This window comes from Chanodichthys erythropterus, chromosome 16, assembly GCF_024489055.1.
Source record: "Chanodichthys erythropterus isolate Z2021 chromosome 16, ASM2448905v1, whole genome shotgun sequence".
Taxonomy (NCBI): Eukaryota; Metazoa; Chordata; class Actinopteri; order Cypriniformes; family Xenocyprididae; genus Chanodichthys; species Chanodichthys erythropterus.
Window position 1 is genome coordinate 10,583,029 of NC_090236.1, and position 8,518 is coordinate 10,591,546.

General features: G+C 35.9%; 1 protein-coding gene across 2 annotated transcripts; it reads left to right on the forward strand.

Moving 5' to 3' along the window:
* Positions 1–337: 337 nt before the first annotated feature.
* abhd4 (abhydrolase domain containing 4, N-acyl phospholipase B) lies at positions 338–7,187 on the forward strand. 2 transcript variants are annotated; one of them, XM_067363470.1, is made up of 9 exons: positions 370–497; positions 2,507–2,549; positions 2,640–2,728; positions 2,816–2,920; positions 3,014–3,302; positions 4,940–5,124; positions 5,378–5,489; positions 6,074–6,260; positions 6,365–7,187. In XM_067363470.1, the coding sequence occupies exons 3-9, from the start codon at positions 2,689–2,691 to the stop codon at positions 6,452–6,454; spliced, it is 1,008 nt and encodes a 335-aa protein (XP_067219571.1). In that variant the 5' UTR covers positions 370–497; positions 2,507–2,549; positions 2,640–2,688; the 3' UTR covers positions 6,455–7,187. The 2 variants fall into 2 exon arrangements, with proteins under 2 accessions (XP_067219570.1, XP_067219571.1); XM_067363469.1 differs by lacking the exon at positions 2,507–2,549 and having other exon boundaries at positions 338–497.
* The last annotated feature ends 1,331 nt before the right edge of the window (positions 7,188–8,518 follow it).

Below are 8,518 nucleotides of genomic sequence, written 5' to 3' on the forward strand. Positions count from 1 at the left end.
AATTTTCTATCAGTATAATTTTCCAAAAATTCAATCAGAATAACCATAGACAATTGTGAAACGGATGAATTATGTAATATTAAGTGTGAGATAAAAAGATAATTATCCAGTTATTGATACAAAATAAGACTATCTTGCTTCAAGAAATAGATCAGAGAGATTATTCCTTATTACTACAGTGATGTTTTGAAACATTAACATTTCCAATATAAATATGTTCACGAATTAAGACAATAGTGCGTTTCATCTTTTTTTACAGTCTATGGTTTCATGCCATTTCACCCACTTATTTTATTTCTGTGACGCGGCTCCTTTAAATCCGCTGACGTCGGCGTTACAAAACACAAACACGGGCCTTTAAAGTGACCGTGTGTGAAAGATCCCGGTAGCGGACATCCAAATCTAAAATCTGACAGTCTGAGGTCGTGGCTTTTTCTTATATTATGCTTCATAATGTCTCCTGCAAACGCCGCAATGCAAGACGAGACTGACACAGAGTGAGTACTGTAATATTTTAAAAACAATTGATATTACACACTTATGCCAGTCGCTCATATAACATGAACTTTCCTTCTATTATGTAACACTGTATGTTCAACATTTGACTATTTCAGGATCCTTGTCGTGAATATTTGAAATGAAGTTCTAGAATAATTCATACATGGTCTGTTATGACTTGTCTTGGATGATTTCATATCGTTGTGCAATGTCATGCTGAGCTGTTACATCACAGCAGTTGTGGCTCGTTTTTTAACCAAGTAACAATATAGAATAATTTACAGCTTTACTTTTCTGCCTTATTATATCACAGGCATATTCATTTTTAAGATTAAGACTTAAAATGTAAATGTTATCTGTGACGAATTTTATTCATGGTGTAGCCTACAATGCAGATTGTAAATAAATAAATATTTAATAATAAAGTGATGCTCCTAACATAATTCACATCTTAACTCTTCTGTCTTATTTGCTCATAGGAGTATTATTTTTAAATATAAATAATTACATTTAAATGACACATTTTATTCATATGATGTATAGAACATAAAATAAAATATTTATAATCATGTAATGCTCCTAAAATACTTTACTTTTAAAGTTTTATTATTTCTTATGGGAGTATTAATGTTTAAATGTAAGATGAAAATGTAAATCTAAATGTTAACGGACCTTTTATTCATATGATGTACAGTGCAGAGTAGACCATATATATATATATATATATATATATATATATATATATATATATATATATATATATATATATATATATAGTGGCATGAAAAAGTATGTGAACCCCTTGCAGAATCTGTGAAAATGAGAATTATTTTAATAAAATAAGAGGGATTATAAAAAAAAAAAAATGCATGTTATTTTTTGTTTAGTACTGTCCTGAGTAAGATATTTTTAGTTCACAAGACAAAACAATATCTGAATTTATTAAAATAACACCATTCATAAGTATGTGAAGCATTGATTCTCAATACTGTGTGTGGTTACCTGATGATCCACGACTGTCTTTATGTTTTGTGATGGTTCTTCATGAGTCTCTTGTTTGTCCTGAGCAGTTAAACTGAGCTCTGTTCTTCAGAAAAATCCTCCAGCTCCTGCAGATTCATCAGTTTTCAAGCATTTTTGCATATTTGAACCCTTTCCAGCAGCGACTGTAGGATTTTGAGATCTGTGTTTTCATACTGAGGACAACTGAGGGACTCAAACTCAACTATTAAAAAAGGTTCAAACATTCACTGATGTTTCAGAAGGAAACACGATGCATTAAGAGCCGGGGGGTGAAAACTTTTGAATTCAAATATCAAGGTAAATTGTACTTAATTTTTCTGCCGGGAAACATGCAAGTATCTTCTGTTGGTTCTGAAGGGCAGTACTAAATGAAAAACAATGATATTTCAACAAAATAAGAAAAATTGTGACATCTTCATCCTGTTCAAAAGTTTTCACCCCCCGGCTCTTAATGCATCGTGTTTCCTTCTGAAACATCAGTGAATGTTTGAACCTTTTTTAATAGTTGAGTTTGAGTCCCTCAGTTGTCCTCAGTGTGAAAAGATAAATCTCAAAATCATTCAGTCACTGCTGGAAAGGGTTCAAATATGCAAAAATGCTTGAAAACTGAAGAATCTGCAGGAGCTGGAGGATTTTTCTGAAGAACAGAGCTCAGTTTAACTGATCAGGACAAACAAGAGACTCATGAACAACCATCACAAAACATAAAGACAGTCGTGGATCATCAGGTAACCACACACAGTATTGAGAATCAATGTTTACATACTTATGAATGGGGTTATTTTAATAAATTCAGCTATTGTTTTGTCTTGTGAACTAAATGCAAACATCTTTTATGTAAAATATCTTACTCAGGACAGTACTAAACAAAAAATAACATGCATATATATAATATAAGTTTTTGTTTTTTTTTTGTGTGTGTGTGTGTGCTTGCGAATGAATCATGCCCAGTAAGAATTATTAATACCCAGTTTATTGCCAGCAGGTGACAGGCTTGTACTCTGTATAAAGGCAGATGACATAACGCAGTATGTACACAGATGGGTGACATGGACAGTCTCATAGACCTTCCATTACTCTCACCCCTTCAGTGACTTTATATTTATCTGTCTTTTTAGGCCGACCTCTGGAAACTGGTCCTGGTGGCCCTCTTGGAGACCAACATCCATGTCCTTACTGAAAAGTGCCGAGGCTAAAATTCTTGCCTGTAAGATCCTCACTGTTCCCTTTTAGTATTTAGAATTTATATAGGATACGTTTTTGTTCAATTTAATATGTCCATGCATATGTCCAGGTATCCAGAATAACATTTGGTCCAGATTTGTGACTTTGCCAAATCAAAACAGAATATGGACTCTTAAAGTCACCAATAAGACAGCACTCAAATATAAAGACCAAGGTATAGTTTCTAATCTTCTAATCTTTTTCTTCTTCTTTGCAATTGTATGTAGCACATTTAAAAAAGTCTGACTGTCTCCCCTTCTCTTTCTAGCTGCTCAGACGCCCCTAGTGATGATCCACGGGTTCGGAGGGGGTGTCGGCCTCTGGATCCGTAACTTGGACGCTTTGAGTCATTCTCGACCCGTCTACGTCTTTGACCTGCTGGGTTTCGGGCGCAGCTCTCGCCCGTCGTTCCCATCTGACTCCTCATTGGCCGAAGAGCAGTTTGTTAGTTCAATAGAGCAATGGAGACAATCACTGGGCCTGGAACGCATGATCCTATTGGGCCACAGCCTGGGTGGTTACCTAGCAACGTCCTATACCATTCAATATCCTGAAAGGTATTAACAAAGCTTATGTAGTCAATTATAGCACAATAATAGTAATAGTTTACAATAAGAGCTGTCATCTACTCACTCTGATTTAATTTTAAACCCATATCATTATATTGAATGCAAAATGTTACTGATCTTTTTATAGTTGCTTTAAAATATTTATTCTTGTTATGCATTTACGTTTAATCATTTAGCAGATGCTTTTATCCAAATGCTTTTAACCCATCCAAGTTAATGCACACACATTAGGAGTAGTGAACGCACACACACTGCAAACTGTGGCTGGAACGAGAGGTAGAGTTTCTGAATGGCAGATCCTAGTGATGACATTTAGATGGAGAATTGAAGGGGCCCAAGCACTGAGCCCTGAAGCACCCCAATAATTAGACCTCACCCTAATTAATCTTAAGTAATCTTATATTACTGATGTTGAAAGGTCAATTTAAGGGCTATTTAGACACTTAAAGAGTTAGTTAACCCAAAAATGAAATTTCTATTATTAATTACCCACCTTCATGTCGTTCCACACCCGTAAAACCTTCTTCTTTGGAACACAAATTAAGATATTTTTGATAAAATCTGATGGCCTCCATTGACAGCAAGATAATTAACACTTTCAGTGCCCAGAAATCTACTAAAAACATATTTAAAACAGTTCATGTGACTACAGTGGTTATAAAGCATTTTTGTACACCAAAATAATGACTTTATCCAATAATATTTAGTGATGGGCGATTTCAAAACACTGCTTCATGAAGCTTCAAAGCTTTACAAATCTTTTGTTTTGAATCAGTTGTTCGGAGCGTGTATCAAACTTCAATGGTTCACCACTGGGGGGCGTGACTTTGGCAGTTTGATTCGCACTCCAAAACACTGATTCAAAACAAAAAATTTGTAAAGCTTCGAGTCTTAATGAAGCAGTGTTTTGAAATCGCCCATCACTAGATATTGTTGAATAAAGTCGTTATTTTGGCGCACAAAAAGTATTCTCGTCGCTTCACAACATTAAGGTTGAACCACTGTAGTCACATGATGTTTTAAATATGTCTTTAGTACCTTTCTGGGCAATGGAATGTGTTAATTATCTATCCATCGGATTTTATCAAAAATATCTTAATTTGTGTTCCGAAGATGAACATACGGGTGTGGAACGACATGAGGGTGAGTAATTAATGACAGAATTTTCATTTTTGGGTGAACTAACCCTTTAAGCCACAAGTGCAAATGTAAAGTAAAATATAAATAAAAAATCCAATACAAAAAAAAAAATTATATAAACAAAAATAAAAATGTAAATAAAATAAAGTTTACAAAAAATCTATTAAAAAAATTGATTATACTCCTCTGTTAAATGCATAAAGGTAAATAAATAATAATATATATCTCAATAAAACAACATATAAATGAATAACAAAATATCCACTCTTGTGACAATTATTTTATATAAATATTGCAAAAGCACACTTTGCAATCAAAGTATTTTGTGCATTTAATTTAGTAGGTTTCAAAATATGAAAAAATAAATATATTGTTCAAAATGAAGTCCTGAACATTTTTTTTGGTTGTCAAACTTTGTGGAACATGGTAAATGTTAATATAACGATCTACACGACCTTGAGACCAGTTGTGTTTTTGCCCTCTAGAGTCAGTCACCTCATCCTGGTGGACGCGTGGGGTTTCCCTGAGCGACCTCAGCCTCAGTTACAGGAGTCAGGAGATCAAGGGTCACAGCTTAAAAGGGTTTCACCGCCTCGCTGGGTGAAAGCTCTTGCTTCAGTGTTCAGCCTGTTCAACCCACTGGCCGTCATCAGAGCAGCTGGACCGTGGGGTGAGTGTGAGCACTATGATGACTGCGGCTCTGCTCTAGAGCCTTTGAGCCTAGAGACTTTGACCTTAACTAGGTATCTTATGCCTCCGTGCTTAAAATGCTGTCTAGGTAGGCCGCATACTAGGTTTTTGAGAAGAGGAAAGTTGCTTTGATTCAAGTCGATCTGTTATTCAAGAAAACAGTAAAGCACTTAATTTCCACTTCCTTAAAAAGGTCACCAAAACATCTGATCACATCACGTCTTCACCTGCAGGTCCAGGGCTGGTGAACAGATTCCGTCCTGACTTCAAGAGGAAGTTTGAGGATCTGTTTGAGGACGACACCATGACACAATACATCTACCACTGTAACGCCCAGAGCCCAAGGTACAGTCGTATTAAAGAGGGCCTGTTATGCTTTATTACATGTTCAACTTCCTTTTAGTGTGTAATGTTGCTGTTTGAGCGTGAAAAAGGTCTGCAAAGTTACAAAGTCCTTCCAGCGGGAGTGATTCTCTATATCAGAGTCACTGTTTCTGAACTCCCTGAAACGCCTCCATTGTATTCTTGAGTTTTCTTCCATCACAATATTCCTCATTTAAATAATTCCCACCCAAGGCATATGCAAAATAAAGGAGCGGGGCCTGGTTGAGTTAGTTAGTCATGTGTTGAAACTTGTGGTTATGGTAAGGGGCCAATGACCAATCAAATCCAGCCGACCAATCAGAGCACATTGTGCTTTTCAGAAGGAGGGGCTTCAGAGACAGGAACTAAACAGAACGTTACTGACAGACTAGGAAAAGAGGTGCTGCAACAATGTCGAAAAATAATGTTTTTGAACATTCAAGCATGAAAACCTGTTCTAGTAAAGCCCAAAAACAAAATCAAGACTTTGTAAAAGCCTCTTTCTAGAGATTCATTCCTTTACAGATGTATAAGCCATTGTGTATTTTATTCTCTTTTCCTCTCAGCGGTGAGGTGGGTTTCAAAGCCATGTCTGAGTCTCTCGGCTGGGCCAAAAGGCCGATGGTTCAGCGCGTGAACCTGCTGCCGCCGTCGACGCCTGTCAGCATGTTGTACGGCTCGCTCTCATGGGTGGACAGCTCTACTGGACACACAGTCATTCAGATCAGAGGCAAAAGCCCCACCAGTGTCACGGTGAGTAAGAAATTACAGCGTTTGCACTTTTTGAATTCATGGTAGAGATTGGAAAAACAAAAATGTGTAAATGTCACTGTGTCTTTTTTTTTTGCTCACTACAGCTGATTGAAGATGCTTCCCATCATGTCTACGCCGACCAGCCGGAAGAGTTCAACCGAGTGGTCGAGAGTATCTGTAATACAGTAGACTAAATATATATAAAGATCAGAGAGAATGTACATTGATTTGTGTGTGGGCATTTCTATCTTTGAAAGAGGTCATTCCTGTGTTTGTGGGATGATCGGATTGATAGAAACATTTAAAGGCAAAGCTGTTCTCAGACCTTGTCACTTCATAATCAGATTTTATTGTTTGTGGCCTTTAATGCGGAGAAGCGCAATGACTGTACTGCAGAATTTAATGGAAGCTGGTTGTATTTGTATTTTGTAACCTATATTTTATTCAGATTTCTTTTTAAGCATGCACTGAGAGAAGTCATGCTAGCTGTTAAACCTGTATCATAAATGCATTGACAATGTTTGGACAGTCATATTGACTAAAAGAAGAGATGTTTTTAATAATTATTTCATTCAAGCATTATAAACGATTGTCTGTATTTTATAACGTGCATATCTCAATACAGTGCTGTACCTTTAATACAGTGTGTCTGCATTTATTTCTATTTATGTTTTTCATGTTTCTGGAAGCTGTTCTCATTCCTCTTGTGATTACAATTAAGTAACACTAAGAGGTGCTAGATGCAACATTTTGCTTTTTTGGGTAGAATAATTCAGCTGATTTCATCAGAGCGTTCCCATTGACACTTTGCTCATTGCATACTACAGTATATACTGTATAATTCCTGCTATTGTAAAAAATGGCATGTGAATCAGTATGCTGTATGACAACAATAAATACAATAAATGCTTCAAACGGCGGTATGCTTGTAGCATGATCTCTGACTCACAAATATGATTAATTACTTTGTATTTTAATCCAATATACAATAAATAAATACCATGTCACGTTCAAAGTCACTTAAATCATCTTTCCCATTCTGATGCTCAGTTTGAACTTCAGCAGATCATTTATATGCCCTGAGATTGTTTGATTAGATATTTGCTTTAAAGGGTTAGTTCACCCAAAAATTTAAATTCTGTCATTTATTACTCACCCTCATGCTGTTCCACACCTGTAAGACCTTCGGAACAAAAATTAAGATATTTTTGTTGAAATCCGATGGCTCCGTGAGGCCTTCATAGGGACCAAAGACATTTCCTCTCTCAAGATCCATAAAGGTACTAAAAACATATTTAAATCGGTTCATGTGAGTACAGTGGTTCAATATTAATATTATAAAGCGACGAGAACATTTTTGGCACGCCAAAAAAACAAAATAACGACTTATAAAGTGATGGCCGATTTCAAAACAATGCTTCAGCAAGCATCGGATCATAAATGAATCAGTGTATCGAATCTGCTGTTCGTAGCGCCAAAGTCACGTGATTTCAGCCGTTGGCAGTTTGACATGAGATCCGAATCACGATTCGACACACTGATTCACTTTGCTCCGATGCTTCATGAAGCAGTGTTTTGAAATCGGCCATCACTTTGTAAGTCGTTATTTATTTATTTATTTATTTATTTTTGGGCGCACCAAAAATATTCTCGTCGCTTTATAATATTAATATTGAACCACTGTACTCACATGAACTGATTTAAATATGTTTTAGTACCTATATGGATCTTGAGAGAGGAAATGTAAAATATCTAAGTTACTTTTTCACATGTATTGACTGACAGCTCTCCTGTCTTCATGTTGAGAGAAATAAAGTGCAGAGATGTTGTGTGGGCTGTATGAACATGGTGGTTCTTAGTTCTAGACTAAATGTGAACATGCATTTACTCATCTCACTTGCATGAAAACATTCAATATTCCTCAAAATGAATAAAAAAATAACCTTCTCCTGTATCCTGTTCTTCTTTGATCCAGAATGGCAAGCACAGCTGAAAGGTTTGAGCTGCGCCCTCTACTGTACAGGCAAAAAACATGCGTTTCCTTCATTTTTGGTGTGAAAGGGCCTTAACGTTTGCCAAAAATAGAACTTTTTTGTTGTAATTAAAAAACAAGCAAGCCCAGCAAAGCCCTAACACATTACTTTTCTTAAAAAGTAACTACGTAATGCAATTAGTTATTTTTTTAGGGAATAATGAACTATTGTAATTCATTTAAGTAACTTTCCCCAACACTGCTGATAAACAATGCAATTTGTAAT

What these genes read in the sequence shown, in the direction of transcription:
- abhd4 (XM_067363469.1), top strand. Translation starts at nt 454, where the DNA reads ATGTCTCCTGCAAACGCCGCAATGCAAGACGAGACTGACACAGA. An exon ending in CAAGACGAGACTGACACAGA is followed by an intron (nt 498 to 2,639) that starts GTGAGTACTGTA and finishes CTGTCTTTTTAG; the next exon opens with GCCGACCTCTGGAAACTGGT. An exon ending in CAGAGCAGCTGGACCGTGGG is followed by an intron (nt 5,125 to 5,377) that starts GTGAGTGTGAGC and finishes CTTCACCTGCAG; the next exon opens with GTCCAGGGCTGGTGAACAGA.